At 42.0% G+C, this 26,045-nt stretch overlaps 1 protein-coding gene across 5 annotated transcripts in view; it reads right to left on the reverse strand.

Annotated features, from left to right (window-relative positions):
• The window catches only part of eva1c (eva-1 homolog C (C. elegans)), a 141,812-nt gene that overhangs the window by 25,168 nt on the left and 90,599 nt on the right, over positions 1-26,045 (reverse strand). For all 5 annotated transcript variants that reach the window (XM_048540120.2, XM_048540116.2, XM_048540119.2 and 2 more), the window contains exon 6: positions 10,904-11,047. In XM_048540120.2, coding sequence (XP_048396077.1) covers positions 10,904-11,047 — 144 coding nt within the window. The remainder of the gene's footprint in view (positions 1-10,903; positions 11,048-26,045) is intronic.

The following is a 26,045-nucleotide window of genomic DNA, read 5'->3' on the forward strand; positions in this document are numbered from 1 at the left end:
ACACCTTGCAAGAACCTTGCTACTGTTGCAGAATTGCAGGGACTGAGTTCTTCCACGAGATCTCTTTGAGCCCAATACCTGCCCTCCTAGATCGCAGACCAATTTTGAATTACCTAATGTAATGTATATGTTTGTCTCCTGTACCAAGGTTTCGGGGTAACTTTCCCCTCCCCAGTGGAGTACAATGTCTGCAGTTCAGATTCCAGATCCCCAACTCCAATCCAAAGTCGCTTGAGCTGCAAACTCATACTACTAATGTGATCACTACAGTTCGCCTTGGTGTTCAGCAGTTCCTGCATGTTGCAGCTGTAACACATCATCCAAACTGCCATCTTATAATTAATTAAGATATTCATTAAAATCACCATCACATCACTAGACATTACACTTCCTTGCATCGTTTCCCTTTCTTAATGCTCTAGCAGCAACCTCATAATAAGCTATTTACGCAAACAGAAAAAACAGACTGGAGACTTGAACACAAACTGCAGGCCTTATTTTCACTTTCAAGACTGTAATTCTCAACAATCACCTACATTGTTGAGACAAAAATTCAACGAAACACCACCACTCCCTCCTCCACCAATATCCTCGAGACACTTAACTCCTGCACTCAATTGTAAGTCATGCTCAAGTGCTCACTCATACTGAGAAGGACACATATGTTCTGAAAAAAAAAGCCTTTCAAACTCAATAAATGAGGTAACATGGTGTAGAGCTGGATGAACACAGCAGGCCAAGCAGCATCAGAGGAGCAGGAAGACTGAGGTTTCGGGCCTGGACCATTCTTCAGAAATGGGGGAGGGGAAGGGGGATCTGAAATAAATAGGGAGAGACAGGGATGGATAGAAGATGGATAAAGGAGAAGATAGATGGAGAGGAGACAGCCTGGTCAAAGAATCCCCGCCAGCAAAGGTGAGTGCAGGTGGGGAGGTAGGGAGGAGATAGGGAGGACAGACAGGTCAAGGGGTCGGGATGAGGTTAGTAGGTTGATGGGGGTGGGGCTTAAGGTGGGAGGAGGGGATATTTGGGAGCAAGGACAGGTTCAGGAGGCAGGAACGAGCTGAGCTTGTTTTGGGATGCAGTAGGGGGAGGGGATATTTTGAAGCTTGTGCAGTCCACATTGATACCATTGGGCTGCAGGGTTCCCAAGCGGAATATGAGTTGCTGTTCCTGCAACCTTCAGGTAGAATCGTTGTGGCACTGCAGGAGGTCCAGGGTCGGCATGTCGTCTGCGGAATGGGAGAGGGAGTCGAAATGGTTCACGACTGCGAGGTGCAGTTGTTTAGTGCGAACCGAGCATAGGTGTTGTGCAAAGTGGGCCCCAAGCCTCCGTTTGGTTTCCCCGATGTAGAGGAGGCCACAACGGGTACAGCAGATGCAGTATGTAACATTGACAGATGTGCAGGTGAACATCTGTTTGATGTGGAAAGTCATGTTGGGGCCTGGGATGGGGGTGAGGGAGGAGGTGTGGGGGCAGATGTAGCACTTCCTGCAGTTGCAGGGAAAAGTGCCGGGTGAGTTGAGGCTGGAGGGGAGTGTGGAGCAGACAAGGGAGTCACAGAGAGAATGGTCCCTCCAGAAAACGGATAAGGTTGCAGAGGGAAAAATGTCTTTGGTGGCAGGGTCGGATTGCAGATGGCGGAAGTGTCGGAAGATGATGTGTTGGATCTGGAGGTTGGTGGGGTGGTACATGAGAACGAGGGGGATTCTGTTTTGGTTGTCATTGTGGGGAGCGGGTGTGAGGGATGAGTTGCGGGAAATGTGGGAGACACGGTCGAGGGGTTCTCGACCAGTGAGGGGGGAAGTTGTGGTCTTTGAAAAACGAGGACATCTGAGATGTACGGGAGTGGAATGCCTCATCCTGGGAGCAGATGCGGCGGAGGCGAAGGAATTGGGAATAGGGGATGGAATTTTTTGCAGGAAGGTGGGTGGGAGGAGGTGTATTCCAGGTAGCTTTGGCAGTCGGTGGGCTTGAAATGGATATCGGTTTCTAGGTGGTTGCCGGAGATGGAGACAGAGAGGTTCAGGAAGGAGAGAGAGGTATTAGAGATGGTTCAGGTGAACTTATGGTTGGCGTGGAAGGTGCTGGTGAAGTGGATGAACTGTTCGAACTCCTTGCAGGTACACGAGGCAGCCCCAATACAGTCATTAATGTAATGGAGGAAGAGGTGGGGTTTAGGACACCAATCTTAAGTTCACCTGGACTATCTCGAATACCTGTCTCTCCTTCCTGGACCTTTCTGTCTCCATCTCCAGCAACCACCTAGAAACCGAGATCCATTTCACACCCACCAACTCCCACAGCTACCTGGAATACACCTCGTCCCACCCACCTTCCTGCCAAAATGCCGTCTCCTATTCCCAATTCCTTCGCCTACACCACATCTGCTCCCAGGATGAGGCATCTCAGATGCCCTCGTTTTTCAAGGACCGCAACTTACCCTGCTCAGTGGTCGAGAACACCCTCGACCGTGTCTCCCGCATTTCCCGCAACTCATCCCTTGCACCCCCTCCAACTTCTGGATCCAACACATCATCCTCCAACACTTCCGCCAACTGCAATCCAACCCCACTGCCAAAGACATTTTTCCCTTGTCTGCTTTCCAGAGGGACCATTCTCTCCATGACTCCTTGTCCTCTCCACACTCCCCTCCAGCCCCACTTCACCCGGCACTTTTCCCTACAACTGCAGGAAGTGCTACACCTGCCCCCACACCTCTGCCCTCACCCCCATCCCAGACCCCAAAAAGACTTTCCACATCAAACTAGCTCAACTCTCATATCTGCAGAATTGTCCATATTTGCATTTAAAATACTCGTCTTGGATTGAATCTTCTCCCTTTCAAACTGAGTATAATATGCTGCTGCTGCTACCCAGGACAGTCTTAACTTAGTTATGCACTGTTTTCATAATGATGATGCCCAAGCAAAACGCCACATTTTAATATGATTGCATTGCATTTCTAAATAATTATAAGAAAAAGGCTAGTCAAACTTTCTTATGCATATATTATTCCTTTAAGAATTTCGCTAAGACTTTGCACTTTTATTTCCTGGTGGCTGAATAAAAAAGTGTCTATCCACGGGAAGCTCACATCAAAACAGCCTCCCTCGATGCCATGGAATTTCAAAAATGTTGCCCTTTGTGTCTTGCTGAGTGATGCTTGGCATGCAAAAGTTTCGAGTAATCACTGGTTTCACTGTCAGAAATTAGTATGATTAGGAGAAATGAGATTGAGACCCTGTATAATCCACATCAATTTGTCAAGGCCATCTCTGTTTAAATCACAAACACCTGTCACAGTTTCGTATTTTGTTGAACAGTAAGTCACCATATCCTATGCCACTATTGCATGTTTTACTAATTGACATGCTTAAGGAAAACCATTTTCATCGCAGTATGTTAAATGGTGCGTATCCTTCATAGGGGTATGGACTTGTATAACAACTTGATAGAAGTATATTAAATGACCATGACAAAGCAAACCTTCAAATGAAGGATACAATTTCAATTTTTATTCCTTTTCCTGAAAAGAGCTGCCCTGCCACAGTTGAATTTCTTGCTATGCAAGTGGCGATGCGACAGTTTTCAGGCTACCATTTTAAGTAACACCCTCAATTATTTGAGTGCATCCAAACCACAGCCTGTGCCATGTTTTTACCAGATGGCAGGGGAAGGTGTTAAGTACGACTCTTCCGCAGCTGAAAATGGGATTGAATTCTATGATGTTGGTACAATTTTCAACCAATCACCAGCTGTCTAGTCCACTAAGCTAACTGCTCCCCTGACCAACTTTCGCGCGATGATTTATTTAAAATGTTAAGCGTAACAAATATATTGTTTGCTAGAATGCTAAAAAAAATTAATTCTGCAACATCTTTTACAGTGTTTCACTGATTTTCCTAATCAATCTTCAAAGCTGAACCAGCTTCAACTTAGGATGTTGCTATATAGTATTCATGGCACCAACGCAACCAGCAAAGTTTATAAAAGTTATATCTTGCATGCAAGCGCCAACTGTACATTTTTTTAACAGATAGATCATTAATGCCTTAAAAAACACATAGGTAGTATGTTTTAGTATACAATTAGCTCATGTCCCCAGGCTTCCTACAAATTGGACATAATGCTGTTATATGTGCCTTTGCAAGTTCTGGAAAGACTTCTGTGGCTGATATTTTCAGACAGAAAAGCAACTATTTGACAGGTTGTTGGGAAACGACATTGACAAATGCATCTCATGTTCAGGATCAGCAGTGGACAAATCGAAAGTATACAATTCTTCGAAACTTATTCCTGTTAACTATGTCTGCTGTCTTAATGATGCAGTTCTCTGTCTCTCTCTTCTCTATTTATTTTAGCACATCTGCCTTTTGCTTCCCTTATTTCTGATTCTTTTTTACTCACTTATTAAGGGGACTGATGACATGACAAATTCTGGTTGGTGGGTTGTCATTGGAGACACAAAGTGCCTAATATCTTACATCTTTAACTTTTTTTTCAATTCCTTTGAAATGCAAGTGCACAAAAGAAAGAAGTCTTAAATGTAATAGAGAGTAACATTTTTCTTTTAGTTTAAAAGCACAGAAGAAGGTGGCATGAGGGCTCAGTGGTGAGCACTGCTGCCTCACAGCACCAGGAACCTGGGTTTGATTCCACCTTCAGGCAACTGTCTGTGTGGAGTTTATATATTCTCCCTGTGTCTGCATGGGTTTCCTCCCACAGTCTAAAGATGTGCAGGCTAGGTGGATTGGCCATGCTAAATTGCCCATTGTGTTCAGGGATTTGTAGATTAGCTGGGTTATAGGGGGATGGGTCTGGGTGGGATGTTCTGAGGGTCAGTATTGACTTGTTGGGCCAAAGGGCCTGTTTCCACACTGTAGAGATTCAATGAACTATGAAAATGAAGAGGTATGTAAATGTTATTATATAAATGCATGTTATTATGAAGAGATATGGATGAATTATTGCTTTTTGGAAGTTAAACTGCTAAACTGAGTTCAAGAAAGAAAAAATAAGTGCATTGTTCAAGATGGAAGCATGCCCAGCAGAATAAGAAAGTGTTATGGTGAAAACTTTAAAGACCAGAAGGTTGACAAGAGTAATATCTAGAATTCAGAAGTGAAGTTATGAGGAGAAATAATACAAATAGGCCTGTTTTCTCTAGAATTTAGAAAGTTAATGCGTGATCTAAATGAAGCCTGCAAGATATTAAAAAGTAAAAGACAGGGTAGGTAACTTATCCCCTTTGGTTGGGAATTCTGGAGTTAGGCAGCATAAGCTAAAAAATAGGGCCAGACTATTGAGATATTTGGAAGCACATCCACAAAGAAAGGGTGATAAATGTTTGCAACTCTCTTCCATAAATAGCAGTGGATCAGTTGTTAATTTTAAATCTGAGATAGATAAAGCTTTATTCAGCAAGGGATATGGGTCAAAGGCAGGCATATGGACTTAGGCCATGGATCAGCCATAATCTCATTGAATGACAGAACAGGTTCAAAGTGCTGAATGGCCTACTCTTGCTCCTGGTTCCTATGTTCCTACATAAAGCTTCACCAACGTTATACTGTCCCAAGCTACTACTGGAATAGATAATTGTGGACATTAGTGAAAACAAATAAAATTCAGCAAGATATAGCAAATAAAATCATACAAAAAATATAGTGACTGAACCTCCCCAATGTTTGCAGTACAATTAGTCATGTTGAAACGTTGAGAAATGATTTCGTAGAGGTAAGAGTTTTTATCACATTCCTAGTTTGCAAAGGGAGGAGAATGGTACATTCTAGTAACTAATCTAGAGAACACATGTACACAGCTCCAATTGCTTGATCATGCTATCACACATCTCGATATTGGACAGAAAATGGATTGTACAGAATGAGATCACTTAATGGTAATGACCAGTGAATCTGAGAAATACCTCACACAAATGCACAGAAATATAACTGCATATTTATAAAGTAGATCTCAAATACAAGATATAATGCTGTAAATATCATAGCTGATAGTATTCTTATCTTATGAGTGAAAACTATTTAGATATAGTCAAATACATGTTAACAGAATTAGTCTGAACTGATTTGTGAAAACTACTTAAACAGTGCTTCAAATAAAAGCTTAATCTAGATCTATGATGATTATTGGTAAAATTTCCATGTTGCCAGAAAAAGTTAGTTCTTAATTTTCATTTACAGAATCACTGAATTGTTACAGTGCAGAAGACAGACAACCAGTCCATGCTGTCTGCAATGTTTCTCAGAATTGTCACTTCACCCAGCACCATTCTCTCACCTTCTTTCCATATTCAGTCAAAAGAAATAGAAAGAGCAGGAACAATAATTCCACTTCATAACTTTTCATATGTCAATCTTTCGGATTGTCCTTATGTGGCCAATTGGGCCTCAAATGCATTAATAGTCAGGTTATGTTATAAAATAAGATCTAATGTTTTCATATTATGTAAGCTCTTTGCAATTAATTAAGTAAATTATTTCAAATTTAAATACGCATGTAACAGGAACTGTCAATTATTTTTCAGTGGTGAACACACTTAATGTTTTCTGTATCCACTGAACATATTGTATTCTCCATAGAGTGATGTATAGATAATTTGAAATATGTCACTATTTAGTAAAATATTGGAAAATACTGACATTTGGCACTAAGATAACCCTGTGATTTGAATAATAATGAGGTTCCAATGCTAAAAACCTACCTATTCTTAAATAGGTGTCAATTTTTGGAAGTAACAGTAGAATATTTCTGATATCAGTTTATGATTTGACAGATGCAGACAAATAATTAAATATTTGCATGGTAACCTCATAACTTTTATCAATAGAAATCATTGCTTACATACACAACATGAAAGATTCCATGATATGAACAAATTTTCTTTTGCTTTTTCATACAATCCTCATTAGATTAGATTCCCTACGGTGTGGAAACAGGCCCTTCGGCCCAACAAGTTCATATTGTCTCTTGAAGCATCCCACCTAAACCCATCCCCCTATAACCCACAAACCCCTGAACACTATGGGCAATTGAGCATGGCTAATCCACCTAGCCTGCATGTCTTTGGACTGTGGGAGGAAACTGGAGCACCCAGAGGAAACCCACACAAACACAGGGAGAATGTGCAAACTCCACACAGACAGTTGCCTGAGGTTGGAATTGAACCCGGGTCCCTGGTGCTGTGAGACTGCAGAGCTAACCGCTGAGGTGCCGTGCCACCCCAATATATAAGCATCATATATAAACAAATAGTTACAAAACAATCTAAATGTCTCTTGCTGAATAATATAGCTGATGATCTTTAGGGTTGATTGGTACAAAACCAAATGATGTAATTAAATGTATCAAATTCTTAAATGTCAAAATTTCACATTAAAAATGGGCAATAACTGGTTAGAACATTGGTGTAAGGGGAAGTATTTATGGGTAATGCACACACTCCGCGAACATAGGATTTAGCACTGGCCACGTAGGTTCACTTGGAAAGTGAAATGGACAGACAAGCAGTAAGTCAAGACTTCAGCTTCAATGGGATCTATATTTCATAACCAACCTTTTCTTACATGCAAACTGGAAGAAAGAAAGATCCCAGAGGGAAAAACTGGTAAAATAACAATGCTGGATGAACACAGCAGGCCAAGCAGCATCTCAGGAGCACAAAAGCTGACGTTTCAGGCCTAGACCCTTCATCAGAGAGGGGGATGGGGAGAGAGAACTGGAATAAATAGGGAGAGAGGGGGAGGCGGACCGAAGATGAACAGAAAAGAAGATAGGTGGAGAGAGTGTAGGTGGGGAGGTAGGGAGGGGATAGGTCAGTCCAGGGAAGACGGACAGGTCAAGGAGGTGGGATGAGGTTAGTAGGTAGCTGGGGGTGCGGCTTGGGGTGGGAGGAAGGGATGGGTGAGAGGAAGAACAGGTTAGGGAGGCAGAGACAGGTTGGACTGGTTTTGGGATGCAGTGGGTGGGGGGGAAGAGCTGGGCTGGTTGTGTGGTGCAGTGGGGGGAGGGGACGAACTGGGCTGGTTTAGGGATGCAGTAGGGGAAGGGGAGATTTTGAAACTGGTGAAGTCCACATTGATACCATATGGCTGCAGCGTTCCCAGGCGGAATATGAGTTGCTGTTCCTGCAACCTTCGGGTGGCATCATTGTGGCACTGCAGGAGGCCCATGATGGACATGTCATCCAGAGAATGGGAGGGGGAGTGGAAATGGTTTGCGACTGGGAGGTGCAGTTGTTTGTTGCGAACTGAGCGGAGGTGTTCTGCAAAGCGGTCCCCAAGCCTCCGCTTGGTTTCCCCAATGTAGAGGAAGCCGCACCGGGTACAGTGGGTGCAGTATATCTCATTGGCAGATGTGCAGGTGAACCTCTGTTTAATGTGGAATGTCATCTTGGGGCCTGGGAAGTATAGAAGTGGAGTCAGACCAGTGTGTCTCATTGGCCAGATACTTCAGCCTTCTGTGATGGGGTTAGGGGAAGTTTAATATTACTGCTCTCTGCTGATGTATTTGAAGGCAGGGAGAACATAAAAATAAGGTCGAATGCCAGGCCACCGCCTTCCCATCCAATTCTCAACCTGATCCCATATTAGGAGACTGGGCAAAGAATCATATAGCCAACCCGCTCTGAAGCTTATGAAGGCCCTCAAGTTGACAGTCAAATGCCATCGATCTGCCACAATTTAACACTGTGTGGGTGAGGAAGGACACGGTGAAGAGTTCGGCAGTTTCACTGCATGGCTGTTGGTGGGCAAAGAGGGAGACCATACCCTTTGATGGGTTTGGGGGGAGCTCTGCTGTTCCCATTAGAGACACACTCACCCAAACAGTTATTCTCTTTCATATTCCTATTTGACCTCTTTAACCTGACCACACTAGACTCCTTTATCTCGGACCCTCAATGGAGTCTCAGGTCTGCTCATAGTTACAGCAATAGTCAGTCATCTCTTCTGATGTTACTAGCTGCTGGGACTATAGGGTTGTCGAACAAATTAGTCAGCAGTTCTCTAGGGTGGGATATCCAGTTCCTGACGAGTAAGAACATTACTTTTCATCAGTTAATGATGTATCCAATAGTAGGCAGGTCAGATTTCAATGTTGGACAGAATGCAGACTGACCAAGGGGGCGGTATTCAGTAAAATCCATCTCAGGATTATCACCCATCTGTGTATTACAGTCAACTATAACAGATTCTAATACACCACCACGGGTCACAAAGTTAATCCCGCAATTCCCCATGCCAGTCAATTCTTAATCGTCTGCAGCAGTGAGAATTTTGAAGTCACATTGTCTGTGTGTGATGGCTGATAAAGAGAGTACAGTATTTTGCGATGCACCATCATGTGGTTTCCCAGACCTCCTATGAAACGAACTGATGCCAATGGAGCTTTATAATAAATATATCCTTCACTTGAATCATATCATATTACAAGTTTGTATCCAGCATCTATAATTTCCTAGTTATCTCAACACTGAAAAGAAGGAAGCACCGTTCTGGTGTTCTTGTATCTGAGCCCACATGGATGATAATGGAGTCTGGGATGGAAAGAAAGCATTAACAAGCCAATATGGGCAACAATTTCTAATGTTGAAAGTGTATTGAATGCTTCTGTGATTCATCCTCTGCGTCCCATAGGATTCTGCATCAGAAAATACTGTACTTTCTTTATCAGCCATCACACACAGACAATGTGACATCGAAGTTCTCACTGCCACTGACAATTAAGAATTGACTGGCATGAGAACTGTGGGATTAAATTTATGACCCATGAGTTGATGGTGCACAGAATTGGGAAGAAAGTAGACTCTGAAATCGACATAGTAAGAACTGTCGATGCTGGAGTCTGAGAAAACACAGTGTGGAGCTAGAGGAACACAGCAGGTCAGACAGCATCAGAGGAGCAGGAAAGTTGATGTTACAGGTTTAGTTAAAACAAAAAAACTGCTTCTTTATTCCTTCAATTGTGGTTCAGTGATACAGGAGCGGAGTTTAGAGGTGGGCTCACTGAGGAAGCTTTTCTCTTTCTCCGCTTTTGAAACAATTAATTTTACCAGCCCTGAGGTGACGGGAATGGAAGATGAGTGTGCAATAAAATAACAGACAGCCTGCATCAGGAAAGATGTCTATGGCTGGTCTGCTCCCAGGGTCTGTGAGGCAGATTGATTGCCCTTTCTACAGAGCTCTCAGCGCTTTGATGATGACAGAGAGGGTCTCATCTGCGACAGATGCGGAAGGGAGGTACAGGGGAGCCAGAGATGCCAGGGTCCTTAAAGGAGGCCTTGGGCACAAAAAAATTCTCCTGGAGAGATTCGCCCTGCAAATGGCATGGCCTAATGATATCAGTTATCATGAATTATAATTTTGACTTTTTTGTCGGTGGCACCTCCATATTTAGGCACCCCTCAGCTTGCAATCAGTGCCCACCTCACCTCGTGCTGTAGCTAAGACCTCAGAACTGCTAGACTTTGACTGGATGTCAGGCTAATTAGGAACCTGCTTCCTGTTAAATGACTGAGCTGGTCCCCACTCCAGGAAGTGCAGACTCAGGGTCATCTCTTACGCGCATGGCATGGCCCAGAAGCCTGTGGTAAAATGTGTCTCAATGTGACTGTGTTCTGCACATTCAGTTATCCTCTGCCAAAACGTTTAGTATTGCCTGTTTGTTGATAGGAATAGATTCTTAAGACAGATTTCTTTTTAAAGTTTCAGAAGACGATGTTTTTGCTGCAATGTGCTGGGGTGAGACGATTTCAATCTTGATGCTTCTGATAAGGGTTCTGGTGTGCCATGAAAAGAAAAATAAAGAACTCTCTCCTGAAAAGAATTTCAAACCATCTCTCTCTGAAATTAAATACTTTAATGTCGAAATGTTTGCTCTTACCACATACATAGATGACACTGAGATACTTCTGCATTCCAGGAAAACAAGGGTCTCCAAAATACTGGCTACTAGCGATAATTTTACAGTTTTGTTTACCGTAACAAGTTGTAGATACAACTTCCAGGGCAGTGTGTGATAAACATTCTGTAACACAGAGGAAAAGGATACATATTAAAAGCACATTAACCATACAGATATGACATGCTCAAAAATAGTAACCTGGAAGTGCATTTAAACCTCGATATTACATCAATACATTTGTTAATTCCCACATCAGTACTAGAAAATAAATAATGCTGTCATTTTGTTGTAAAAATTGAATTGGTTTAATAATATCCTTCAGAAACTGAAATATGACAGACCAACTTACTCTGACCTACACCTGACTTGTTTGCACTAGACAACGGACACATTAATGCACTTTCAAACAGTCACTCAATTAACTAGCTATTAGCAATGCAAGTTGTCTCATCAATGTCATCAGTATTCAGTGGAGAGAAACAAGCCTAAATCAGTCAAGTTCCTGATCAGACCTTCATATTTTCTAGACTTTTGTACCCACTGCTTTTTGAGGTAAGGAAACAAATATGTGCATAATTTTCTTCAGCCTGCTGTGATTTAAGAAAGTTAGGAAAATAAGGTGAGAATGAAAGAAAAACAGAATCGCAACATTTAGAAAATGTTTTCCAATGTTATCCTTAACCTTTAAATAGCATCTTCAGAATGTCACTATTGACTGGCAGCCACCATTCTTTCCAGGGATTGGTTTGCTCAGTTGACTGGACAGTTGATTTTTTTTTTGATGTGGAGTGATACCAGCAGCATAGGTTCAATGACCACACAGGCTGAGGTTACCATGAAGGACTTCTCTTCTTAATCTCTCTCCTTGCCTGAAGTATTTGGTGATCCTCAGGTTAAACCACTACCAGTCATTTCTCCCTAACGAGACAGAGGCCCTATGATCTAATAAGATGCTGGCAACATCTACGTTACTTTATTTGCATCTCATTAGTACCCAGCTCGCCTTATTTATAAGACACTTCCAATTCTCTTCTCCTTCCCCAAAAATATTACATGACACAAACTCCTGATATTTAATTGGCAACAAAGAAACCAAAGAACTGTGGATGTTGGAAATCAGAAAGAAAAACAGAAATTGCTGGATAGACTCAGCAGATCTGGCAGCATCTGTGGAGAGAAAGCAGAGTTAATGTTTCAGGTCCAGTGACCTTCCTTCAGAACTTAAGGAGGGTTGATGCTGCCAGATCGCCTGAGTTTTTCCAGCCATTTCTGATTCTGTGTACATGATTGGTCAACTGCAAATTGCCAGTTGCTAGTTTTGGCTTTCATTTAACTGTGTCTGCCCACAATATCTCTATGGACTCTATGGTCAGCATCGACCACAAAGCTTTGTCCACGCAAATCAACAGCCAGAAGCCACCAGCCTCACCACATCATTATGGCTGCCCTTTGATCAACTCTTCCACCTTTTCAACACTTCCCTTTGGAAACTTATGACTTGCATGCTTCTGCCAAGTTGCTTTGCACAGAATGACACACATAGATTCTACACATTTGCCAAGGATGCATTTAAGGCTCTTAGCTTGATTTCTTGGTGCCCACTCATTTCATGTTTCCTTGGGTGGTACAAGTGTTGTAATGGTTTTAGGCACGCAGGCAAGTTACAGGGTGCCAACCACTTCAGCTTGCATGGCTTTCTTGCACAGAGGGAAAAGCAGGCAGCTTGTCTCAGTGGTGAGCAGTGAACAGCCAAGGGAGTGCACGCGTCACTGTACAATAGCAGACTACATCATTGTCATACCTGCAGCAGGTGCCAGCAACTTACTTAGCAAAATCATTGCTACATGTGAATATCAAAGAACAGCAGGGATCAAACAGAAATACAGCTGGTCAGGAGGTACTCCTGTTTCCAATTACGTCATGGGATAGAACGTTCGCCATTGTCAGTCAAGCTGTTGGTCTGACCAGAATCTAGGCAGTTATGACCTTGCACTCTAGGGACTGGGTCACGGTCAGTCTTGCAATTTATGTGGACCTAGACTTGGAATTACAGTTTGGTCAGTCAGGGTGCCGAGGAGACTACAATCCAGGAAGTGCTTGGTTGGGCTGTCCTATCAAGTCACTCTGGGGAGTAGTGGTTTGTGACACATGGTCTGTCATGGGGTTTGTTCAACAACAGGCAGGGAGCTCATCAGGGGTCAATCTCATGGAGTTCTGAGAAAATCAGGCAACTCCGACCTTCGGGTTGGGGTTCCTTGCACTGGACAGTAAGGGAACGATTACGATGCAAATGGGCAAATCTAGACGGAAGGGTGGGATATTGTAGACCATAGCAGGAGACTGATAGCTACAGGAGGGATTTTTCCCCACAGATCACTATCACTTGGCTTCTCAATTAGATGGTGTAGATTCATCAATTGCAAGGCAATTTGCCAAGTCGGGGGCTCTGTCTCAAGGGAACATGGAGGCGGAGCCTTCAATTCACTCACAAAAACAAAATGTTGGAGCCTTGCCATGTCTGATCAAAAGTCAGACTGTACAATAGTTGCACATGATCATGGGCACTATGTGCCAAATGAGCTGAACAAGTTCTTATTTGTTTTCTTAGGGGTGATGTAAAACCTTTTGGATTTAAGACCCTGTTTGGGGCTCTTGCAGTAATCATGCCTCCACAGATTCAGTAAAATCCATCCATCTGGTTTAAAATTTGCATTTTGTCAGCAGACCATTCATTCTCTAACTTATACTTTGCCCTATAGCCACATTAAATACAATGACCTCAAGCAATTAGGTCCAATCAAATATGTATGCTAGTCATCTTCTTGTCATATCAGCTAAGCAAATGCAACCAGCCAAAGATACTTTAAAAGCATCACATAGTTTTCCACAACTAGAATTGGAAGATGTCAATTTACAGCTGCCACACTGCACTCACACACTGAACTGGAAGTATGTAAGTTTACAAGCTGCAATGTGGAAGGGTAGCCTTTTCTTCAGAGGGGTTATCAAGCTGGCTTACTGGTAGAAATTTACTCCTCCAATGTAGCAGGAAAACCTTGATTGTGCAATGTACAGAGAAAATACCTCACAGCTTGTTACTAAAAGTATGGCACTGCCATTTATATGACATACTCGAAAACGCAGAGCTTCCTGCCTCTTTCCAGGATCCTCAGGCCATACAAGGATGACTGTTAGGAAGCAAAGGTCACCCCCTATAAACATGGCTCAAGACACTTTTGTGAAAACCTTGAATTGACACAGAACAAAGATATATTGGATGACGATGAATCTACATGTGGAATACCATGTCGCTTTGATTCCTGTTTTAAGAAAGGATACACTGGCATTGGAGAAGGCTCAAAAAAGATTAATTTGATTGATTCCTGGAATGAAGGTGTTGGCCTGTATTCATTACAGTTTGGAGAATGAAGGGTTATCTTATTGAAACATACATGATTCTGAGGAGGCTGACCAGGGTAGATTTTGAGATGATGTTTTCATTCATGGGGGAAACTAAAGTACATAATTCCAGAATGAGGTGAAACACATTGAGAACTGAGCTGCAAATAATTTCTTCTCCCAAAGGTAGGGGTTGCCTGGAATTCTCGGCCCTGGAGAGTTGTAGAGGCTAGATATCTAAAAATATTTAAAGGGGATATAGATTTTTGAAATATTGGGGGTTGTCATTTATGACGAATGGGCATAAAGAGGAGTTGAGACCTGAAGCAAATTGTCCAAGATCTTCTTGAATATTGGGGTAGGCTTGAGGGGCCTAATGGCCTTCTTCTGTTCCTATTTCTTCTGTTTGTTGTTCTTATTTCAGTTCCAGTAGCTAGAGTTCTGCTGAAATGCATTATCTTGTGCACGACTACTTAATAACAGTGAATAGGATTGATCTTAAGCATAACGCAGCTTTGTCCAGCCTCTGGGTTGCTGCTACATTTAATGCTATAGGCCATTATAAGTAATGGATGCTCACTGAAAAACAGCTTGCATCTATTATGAGTACATTAAGTCCCTGCTGCATTTGTTAATGGCAACTGGCAAGTATAGACATAACTGTTAGTTCTTTTTCAAATTCTAAATACAACATTCAATCCAACTGTAATTTTGTTTCTAAAATACAATACTCCAAAGTTCTGGTATCTTTATAATCACAACGCCTTCCCTCTTTTTAATGTTAGACTGAATCTGTACTCCAGGTTATATTTGACCCTGAAATCGATTGTCTGGAAACAAAAGCAAACAAATTACAGATTTTTTCTGCTTCAAGGCACATCAGATTTTCCATCACTCTGTTAATTAAAACATGCCATTTCCTCAGGAATTCATCAAATAGCTATTGGATTTGGCTTCTGCTTTTGACATTGACATTTTGACATTGACAGTGTTACCACAGCACCACAATTTTTAAAAATTTTTTTACAATGATCCTGAATTCCTCACTTGGAGGTACTGTATTCACATCAAATTACTATTCTGATCAACCCTGAATTTCAAAGGAAGCATCTTTAGCCTTGAGTAATTAGGAACATTTATTATCCTAGTGGCCTTAGCAATAGCTGTCCCAGCTTTGAATTTGTGCACCGAAAGTCATCCTTTTTCACAACTACTTAGATTAGATTAGATTCCCTACAGTGTGGAAACAGGCCCTTCGGCCCAACAAGTCCACACTGCCACTTGAAGCATCCCACCTAGACCCATCCCCCTATAACACACACACCTCTGAACACTACGGGCAACTTAGCATGGCCAATCCACCTACCCTGCATATCTTTGGACTGTGGGAGGAAACCAGAGCACCCAGAGGAAACCCATGCAGAAACGGGGAGAATATGCAAATTCCACACAGACAGTCACCCGAGGCTGGAATTAAACCTGGGTCTCTGGCGCTGTGAGGCAGCAGTGCCAACCACTGAGCCACCATTAGGTCCATGGTTAGTTTATAAAACTTGAGTAACATTTTTGCTTGCACTAACATATGATATGCACATATTACCTGGCAAGGATTTTTGTATCCAATTATGTTACTGCCCATAAATCTAAACAAACTACAACAGTCTCAGTCAATTTCAACTGAAAACAAACAGCGTGGGATCACTTCTGCTTCTACTATACATAAACCACATTATAACTGTAATCAATGTACAACAAATCTTTTAAAACTTCAAGATGATATAAAAATTGATTATTCTATTAACGTTTTGATGACATTAAAAATTTGATTATCATCTGGATACACTGCCCTAGACCTTGTCTAAGCCTAATCATGATGTAAATCATATCTACTAAACCTCATCATGCGTACTGGTTTTCATGTTCTCTTGGCCATAGAATGATTGTGCAACATAACATCATAGGGATATATAGCATAGAAGCAAATCCAATTTGTCCATGCCAACCAGATATCCTTTATAAATCTAGTCCCATTTGCCAGCATTTGGTTCATGTCCATCTAAACCCCTCCTATTCATATGCTGATCCAGATGCCTTTTAAATTTTGTAATCGTAACAGCCTCCATCACGTCCTCTGGCACCTCATTTCATAAACATATCATCCTCTGCGTGAAAAAGTTGCCCCTTAGGTCACTCATGTATCTTTCGCTTCTCCGCTTAAACCTATGCCTCTAATATGTGCTTGTCACTTTCATTACTGTTGCCTGTAGCTTGCTGATTTCTGCTGTGAACCTCACCAACTCATCTAAGTAAATTAAATCAGGTTCTCCTGCATATTTATGAAATACAACATTAATTTTAAAACTGCAAAGCTCTGAAATAATGTTAAAGTGTTTAACCATCACTTTTACTCAACCTCCAGTTGGTATTCTGTTGTGTGAATGGAAGAGTTATTTGAACCATCAGGTAATATTTATAAGAAATACTGTCTCCAAGTAGGTTCACGGCTTAACCACATTTTCAGTTGTACAACGAATATTTTTCAATGGCATTCTTGACTGGAATAGATGTCTAATAATGACCTATAATCACATAGCCCTTATTACCTTTGGATATACACTTTAAAGGGCTGAGAATCTGCAGTTTTTAGTGCACTCCCATTGTACCTCTCATGAGAACATGCTGGAATGACTGAACAATTGCCTGAGACTCTTTCATAGGATTCTACTGCAATAGTCTATTGGAAATGGAGAGTGAAATACACTACACATATCTTGCCTTTAAGACAGTTCAACTTCAAGAACCTGTGCAGAAAGCATTAAATATTGTGATTCTTCCTGCTAGTAAGGTCAGCTGTGTGTTTGCAGGCTGCACATATGGGTCTGAATGTTTTGGCTAAGTCTGAGTTTTGTCAAGTGTTTTGGAGGATTATTGCTGCAATATTTACTGAGTTCTCTCACTGCATCCTACCAGACCTGCCTCAGTAGTTACCTAACAGGCCACTGTGGTATTTCTCACATTCAATTTCTACCCAGTTTTGCCACAGGCCACTCCTGAAACAACTCAGCACACAGCAGATATCCTGGAATTTGCTGACATCCCTTGCACCTGTTACATTTCTATAATTTGTTTTCACGTTGGGACAAGCACTGTCATTCCAGAGCTACAGAGCTGCATTGATGCTGGCACTTGCCCTGGCCATGGCAGGCAAGGGAAATGTAATGGCTGACTTTGTGAGCAGGTTTGTTGCAATTGGCTTGCTTCGTAATCTGATAAAGTATTTTACATGCTGTAAGGCTGTTTGCCCTTGCGGGAGAGTGTAGAATTTGGGTTAACAGCCTCAGTATACGATCAGAGGTTAGGACTCGCTCAAAAGTTTATGAATCTTTGGAACTCCCTATTGCAGAGAACTTTCAACACTCAGCCATTCAAGACTGAGATCAATATTTTTTTGGACATGGAGGGAATCAAGGGACACAGGTGTAGGGCAATATAAGGTCATGGTGAGGTAGGAGATTATACACATTGAATAGCTGAGTAGGCTTGAGCAGCCTTATAGCTTTCTCCTGCTTCTATTACTTGACCCCTTAAATTACCCACATACAGGAAGGGAAATGTCAGGATATCAGGACTGCTATTGGTTAGCAGCAACAATCTAGATTAAAGCAATAAAGTGTGGAGCTGGATGAACACAGCAGGCCAAGCAGCATCTTAGGAGCACAAAAGCTGACGTTTGGCTGATGAAGGGTCTAGGCCTGAAACGTCAGCTTTTGTGCTCCTGAGATGCTGCTTGGCCTGCTGTGTTCATCCAGCTCCACACTTTGTTATCTCAGATTCTCCAACATCTGCAGTTCCAATTATCTCTAGGTTAAAGCAAAGTTTTTTTTGTAGTCTTGAGTGAAGGCTACCCAGGTGTGGAACAATTCGGGATGCAGTAAGACCTAAAAGGAAATGGTACAAAAATGTGACTTCTATAGATTTGAAATAAACAGTGTGGATACCTCCTTTGAAATTGTCTTTTCAGGGTCAAGATAAATAAAAGCAGAAAATTTCTTTTGTTCAAGATAATGTAAGTATTGTGTTTTCTCAAATCATTTTGAAAGCGTTCTACCTCTACAAAACAAATGACATCTATTTCTTATTTATCCTGGTCTTAATTTTTTGTTCCATGCTACATGGAAATTTATAGATTTCAAAACAATGGGAGGGCAGACAACCAGGCCAATCTCCGTATGCCTGATTGCTGAGAGCCACTGATTTCAATTCCTAGTAAGGGATCATTAGAAGGATCAGCTTATCATTTTTCATATCCTGCTGATAACTATCAATTGATAGATACCATAGATTTTACATAGAAACCTTAGTTATCAACTAATTAATCAAAGATTCAAGATAAATATCTTAAGGCTAATTGACAAAATTGACAGTATGTAAATTTTAAGTGGGGCTAGGCATCATTAGTGTATTCCAATTACTCATTTAAGGCAGTCTTAGAACAGTGAATGCCTATATATGGTGTGAATGCATGGCTATTGGACTATGTAACCCATTATATCATTAAAGTGTGATAAAGGCATGATTTGTTTGTCAAGGGGCATTGGAGTGTAGATAATTGCTTCTGCTGTTACAATTCTTTTGATAGTTTAGGTAAGACTTCATCTGTTAGTATTTTGATTTGTCTTTCCTTTTACCATACTAATATTGAGGCAACAAATCATGCCTTCCGGGGGGAGCAAATTATTGCAGATGCTGGAATCTGTACTGAAAACAAAAAAAAAAATCACAGCAGGTCAGGCAGCATCCACAGACAGAAAGCAAGCTAACGTTTCGAGTCTAGATGACTCTTCATCAGAACTGATATGAAGTGCGGAGAGGGCAGTATTTATGCAATAGTGAGGGTGGCGTGGGGTGGAGTGCTGGGGGAGAAAGGCTACTGAGAGTTCATATTAAATGATAGAAATGTGAAAATGGTAGAACAATGGTGGGTCTAAATGCCAGGCTGGAAAGAACAGACAATCCCGCTGGGGTGGGGGTAGGGGAGAGAGGGCATGGTGACAGAGAATGTAACAAGTAAAGCTAAAGGAAATGAAAGGAGCGGGAGTGGGTTCATGATTTGAAAGTGTTGAACTCAATATTAAGTGCAGAAGGTTGTAAGGTGCCTAGTCTGAAAAATGAGATGATGTTCTTCCGGTTTGCACTGTGATTCACTGGAGCACTGCAGCATGCTGGAGTGAGTGAAGGATGCTGTGTTAAGATGACCGGCTATGGGAAGGTTGGGATCATGCTTGCGCATCATCTGGGGGTGTTCTGCAAAGCGGTCACCTAGTCTGCTTTTGGTTTCTCCAATGTACAAAATGGCCACATTGGGTTTAGCGAATATAATACACAAGAATGGAGGAGGTACAGGTGAAATGCTACTGCACCTGGAAAGATTGTTTCAGCCCTTACAACCTTCTGGGCTTTTGGTGATTGCTGGTTAAGATGGGAGTCCATTGAAGCAAGCTGCAAGCTAGATTGCCAGATAGTCATTCAGAGTTTTGTGTTAGGAATTGCTCGCTGTCCAGTTTCACTCCCGGGAAAATAGCAACCTGCATGTAAATGAGGTGAGATTTCTTTTAAAATTCACTCATGGCAGGTGGGTGTTGCTGGCTGGGCCAGCACATATTTCCCATCCCTAATAGCCCTTAAGAGGGTGATGGTGAACTACCTTTGGAACTATTGCAGCCTATCTGCTCTAGGTGCACGCACAATGAGATATCAATGCGTGCAGATAGGCCTGCCACTCATCTCCGTGAGATTCTTGGTGAATGGAAAAATCAGACTTTCTCTTTTGATGTCGAGAATCTCATTCTTTGAACTTGCTGTATTTTCCCAACATGGTGTGCCATTGCCCATGTTGACCATGGTCAAGGAAGATCTCACCTCAATTCTCTATTGCTTACTGTGCAATATAAGGGTTGAAACTCATGGTCAGATTGAAGAGATCAAGGTCTTGAGAATTCAAACAAAGCTGGCAGACTTACTTAGCTTTGGCTAGAGGGAGGGATCTCTGGGTTAATTCACGCTGTGAAAGTGAGTTTAAGGATCAGATTGTCAATCAGTTGTTAACCTCACTATTTATTAGCCCTCAGCCACTGTTGCAAGTTCTGTAGTTCCTTTATAAAATATGCACTTCCTACAGGAGTTTACATATTTGTACTATTAATTTAGTTCCTAACTAGAATATTGCACAACATGCAAGAAAGACAGTGAAAACAAGGAAAACCAAATTCTGTGCGGTATATAAGATTAGTTTTGCTGCGTATTTTTCACAACTAAATCATGGAAAGTGACTGTAAGCAAGATTGGATACCTAAGTACATCTTATTTCCTCTCCAGAGTTTAAGCTGCAATGACTTAGTCACTCAAAATTCCAGTAAACTACTACTCCTCTATAAACATTGCCATTAAATAAATTGGCAAACGTGCATTGTTTTAAACGTGTATCCGAAGAATATGACTTTGTAATGCGAAAATTTTCAACATATTTTGCAGAATATTCTTCTTCAGATTTCTGTTAGTGCCAGAGACATTTTGCATAAACAAGTGCTTTCCTGTCAGCTACAAAGATATCAGTAACATGCTTACCGACACTGAATTCCAAGAAAACTGAACTGTTGACTTCTCAGAGTGAAATAAAAGCCTTGTACTCCGGTGAGTGACGGCCAATTGTATAAGGAGAATAAAGACAGCAGGATACAGATTCAAGTTCCTTGCTTTCATAAAGGAACAGTGGGATCTTTTTCAAAAACATTGTGGTAGGCTTGTTTGGTATTTTCTTTATATTTTTGGATTGAAAAAGACAACATAGCCCTAATCTAAGCAGCAAAGGGTTTCCTTTCAAAAAAATGCTTTAATATTTAAGCTTAAATAATCCTTTAATAGCTCTTTCAGAAAGTCTGCTGTCCAGTCTGAAAATGAGTCACACGGAATAAAGGCTAGACTGAATTGTAGGACTATTCTGAGTTAGTTTTGGCAACGCAATAACTTGTCTCACCGCTTCTGTATGAGAAAGAAATAGTCAACCAGAGCTCTTGATTATGAACGTTCCCTGTGAGCCTTTTTAACATGCGCATTTATTTTATGTATCAATAAACAGAAGAATGACGTATTCCAGTTATGATTCTCATCATGGGTGAATAGACTGTCATTATTCAAGCCTCAATTTCCTACAATGGTACAAGTGAGAAAAACTTTCACCGCAACTGGAACTTTCAACCATTGTAAAACTGCATTCCTGACTCTAGCCGATGTTGGCCCAAAAAGACAATTGTAGATTTCAGTGAGCTTTTCAAGTTTTGCATGGAGTGTAGTGGAAGTTGTTTTCCAGGAGTCTTAGAGATGCTTCAACATAAATTCAAAAGCCACATTTTATTTAAAAAAAAATGTTTGTGTCTATGTCTGTCCATTTGATCGCTGAGAAACAATCAAGAAATGTTCATCATCGTGGTTAGCACTGCAGCCTCACAGCACCAGGGACCCAGGTTCGATTCCAGCCTCGGGCAACTGTCTATGTGGAGTTTGCACATTCTCCCCGTGTCTGCGTGGGTTTTCTCCGAGTGCTCCGGTTTCCTCCCACAGTCCAAAGATGTGCAGGCTAGGTGGATTGGCCATGCTAAGTTGCCCATAGTGTTCAGGGGTGTGTGGGTTATAAGGGATGGGTCTGGGTGGGATGCTCCAAGAGGTGGTGTGGACTTGTTGGGCCACACTGTAGGGAATCTAATCTAATCTAAACTGCTCCAATGCTGCATGCCAGAATTATGCCCAATTTGGTCACAATTTAAATCAGGAAAAATATATGAGTGTCTCTAGCAATTTAAGACCATCCCAATATGCCTGCTCAAATAGATAGCACTAATGGGAAAATGGGAAAGACACCATAGAGTATTGACCCCATCAAATTTTCCACAACTGTTCTCCCCACTTCTGACTGGATGTTTGTAGAGGATGGAAGATCCTGTCATTGCTGTCTGAGCTCACTCAGAAAGATAAACAGCTAAGGGCTGCCTTAGCTGGAACTAAACTTGAGACATGAACATTTTTGAGAAAGGAGAATGATTTGTCGGGTTGTGGGAACTTAAAAAAATATTGTTGCTTTAATAAGCTAGTAAAGGACTTCAATATAACAACCTCCAGACAGTTCTGAATTCTTTTATAACACAATGTGAAGCTGGAGGAACACAGCAGGACAGGCAGCATCAGAGGAGCAGGAAAGCTGACATTTCGGGTCCCGATCCAAAACATCAGCTTTCCTGCTCCTCTGGTGCTGCCTGGCCTGCCTTGCTCCTTCAGCTCCAAACTGTGTTATCTCTGACTCCAGCATCAGCAGTTCCTACCATCTCTGAATTCTTTTAGACTTTTTTTGGGATGTGGATATTGCTGTCAAGATCAGCACTTTTTTCCATTGTTAGTTACCTTTGAGAAGGAGGTAATGAGCTATCTGTTCAGACTGTTGAATTTAATCAGGTGTGTGTAAACCTACAGTGTTGTTAGGATAGAATTCCATGTTATTGACCTAGTGACAATGAAGGAATGGTGATTTGGTTCACGTCAAGATGCTGTGAGGTTTAGACTGGAATTAGTAGATTAGAAAAAAATAGTAAATAAAAATCTTCTCACCTAAATGGCGAATCTTTTTAAACTAAAATAAAGCCCAATGTACATCAATTGCTGAAGAGTACTTTGCAATGTTGTGTGATGTTTAGATTTTCTGCATTTATTATATATTTGAGAGGATTCGATTAGCAGTCAAAAGTTGGATTGGAACCGGTGAAATTAATTAAATTTTGGACTTTGCAGGGATCTTGTGTTGGTGTCTCTACCTCCAAGCTGGGAGGCCTCAGTTCAAATCCCACCTGCTCCAGAGGTGCACAATAACATCCCTGAATGCGCTGATTAGAAAATATCTTAGCAACCATTGGAGACAACAATTTATGTCTTAAGAATCTGGGCTGCATCGGAATAAACAACGAGACAAACAACTCAAGAGCTAAAAGAGTTCTGTAGATTTAATAACAGTCCTGTGACAGAAATCTCCAAAAATTCTGAAAAGCACTGAAAATATTGGATATTTTAGCATGCATGTAGTAGTATTTAGTGTCCATACAATAATGCCTGAACTAATCTAGGAGTTTTTGCGTGGAATAACAGTAACCTTTGACAAAGTAGATCATGTATTAACAATGAGAATAATTTAATTGAACATTTTTTGTAGGGCCATTGATGAGACATATGAGATTACTGACAATTTCTCAAACCCCCGACAAAAGGTACATTTCAACCATACCCTTCTCAGATACAGAGTTATACCTTCCCAAGTTCAAACAATCAACTTCTGTTCCAATTTAATAAAATTAGTAAGTCCTTCCAAGATGTTCTGCTTAGCTAATGCGTTTGATGCTCAAATATCATCCAAGGTTGTGCTTCCTCCTGGTTTCAGAGCTACAGGGCATTTGTCCAATCCTATTTCATGATTTCAAATGGAGCAAATTATGTTGATTGACATGTCTCAGGTTAGATCATTTCACTTTTCTAAATGTGTTTAAAATAAGCAGAACTGAGTGTAGAATCAGCAGCATGCTGAACCCAAACGTAAGGAAAGATTGCTCCTAATTAGAAGATAGGGTCAAAAGTCACACAACACCAGGCCTTGTAATCACACAGTTTGCATACTCCCCATTGTTAGCCATTAAAAGTCTTTATTAACAGCTGTTCACCATCCAAGCCAGGTCGTTATCTGTCCAAATGCTCTTTCTTTCCCTTTGGGCTTTCTTCCCACCTATCATTTATTCCTTACCCCTCTCCTCACCCTACCTTCTGCATATAAAACAGCTCACTCTGAGTTACCATTCTAAAGAAGGGTCACTGTGCCCGAAACATTAACTCCGAATTCTCTTCAAGGATGCGGCCAGACCTGTTGAGCTTTTTCAGCAACACATGTCTCTGTCTCTGATTTACAGCATCCGCAGTTCCTTTGGCTTTTATTTAGTACATAACTCACTACCACATCTCTTCTAGGCGTGCACACCTTGAAGAAGCTCTACTGTCTCTGACAGGATTTCCGTTCCGATCTCTCCCCACTGCACAGACCCCCTTCGTCCAGCTCCAACACTCTCCGTCCACCTGGACCCCACCCTCTGGCCTTTTACCGGCACTCAATCAGTTCATTGAGAACTGTCAATGTGGCATTGGTCACCTCAATTTCCTCTGCTCCCTCACCAAATGGAACCTATCTCCCTTCTAACTGACTGCAGTCCATGCACTCAGATCCAATCCGGGCTTTGTTATCAAACTTGCTTATAAGTGTGGTGCTGTTGATGTCTGGCATTCTGACATCTACATTGCAGAGGCTGAGCGCCAACTCTCAGGTACCTCCTCCTATCTTCCCCTGGACCATGACCCCATCATGGAACATCAGACCATTGCTTCAATCAACTATGGTCACTGGCCTCATTCCATCTGGCAATCTCTCCCCCACACTATGTCCAAGCTAATAGACCCATCCCCGCATGGCTCACTTCTACCTCCTTCTGAAAATCCACAAACAGGACTGTCTGGGCAGACCCATTGTTTCAGCCTGCTCCTGCCCCACAGAACTCATCTCTTCCTACCTTGACTTGGTCTTTTCTTTCCTGGTCCAGTTCCAGTCCAGATACATCCACGATTCCTCTGACGCTCTATGCCAGTTTCAGAATTTCCAGTTTGCAGGCTCCAGCTGCCTCCCCTTTATCATGAACATGCAATCCCTTTACACGTCCATTCCCCACCAGGAGGGTCTTAGGGCTCTCTGCTTCTCCCTGGAGCGAAGGCCTGAACTGTCCCCACCCACCGCCACCCTCCTCTGCTTGGCCGAGCTAGTTCTCACCCTCAGCAACTTCTCTTTCAACTCGTCTCACTGACTCAGGTCAGTGGGGTGGCAGGGGCCCTGGTTATGCCTGTCTCTTCGCGGGGTACATGAAACATTCCTTGTTCCTTTCATCATCGGATTCCTCTCACCACTCTTTCTCAGATATATTGACGATATCAATGATGCTGCTTCCCTCTCTCATCTGGAATTGAGAAAACTAATTGATTTTGCTTCCAATTTCCATCCTGCCCTCACTTTCACCTGGTCTTTCGATGACTCCTCCCTTCCTCGCCATTTGTTTCAATTTCTGGGGATAGACTGGCCACTAATGTCCCCTATAAACTGACTGACTCCCACAACTACCTGGACTATACATCCTCACACCCTGCTTCTTGAAAGTACTCCATGCCATTCTCCTGGTTCCTCCGTCTCTGTTGTATATGTTCAGATGAGGCCAACTTCATCAAGGGAGCCTCCGAAATGTCCACCTTCTTCCTCAACTGAGAATTCATAGAACATAGAACATAGAAAAGTACAGCACAGTACAGGCCCTTTGGCCCACGATGTTGTGCCGTGGAATAATCCTAATCCAAAAATAAAATAACCTAACCTACATTCCCCTCAATTCACTGCTGTCCATGTGCACGCCCAGCAGTCACTTAAATGTCACTAATGACTCCACTTCCACGGCTACCACTGGCAAACTATTCCATGCACTCACAACTCTCTGGGTGAAGAACCTCCCTCTGATGTCTCCTCTATACCTTCCTCCTAACACCTTAAAACTATGACCCCTCGTGGCAGTCACTCCTGCCCTGGGGAAAAGTCTCTGGCTATCGA

This window comes from Stegostoma tigrinum, chromosome 12 (genome assembly GCF_030684315.1).
Source record: "Stegostoma tigrinum isolate sSteTig4 chromosome 12, sSteTig4.hap1, whole genome shotgun sequence".
In the NCBI taxonomy this organism is placed as follows: domain Eukaryota; kingdom Metazoa; phylum Chordata; class Chondrichthyes; order Orectolobiformes; family Stegostomatidae; genus Stegostoma; species Stegostoma tigrinum.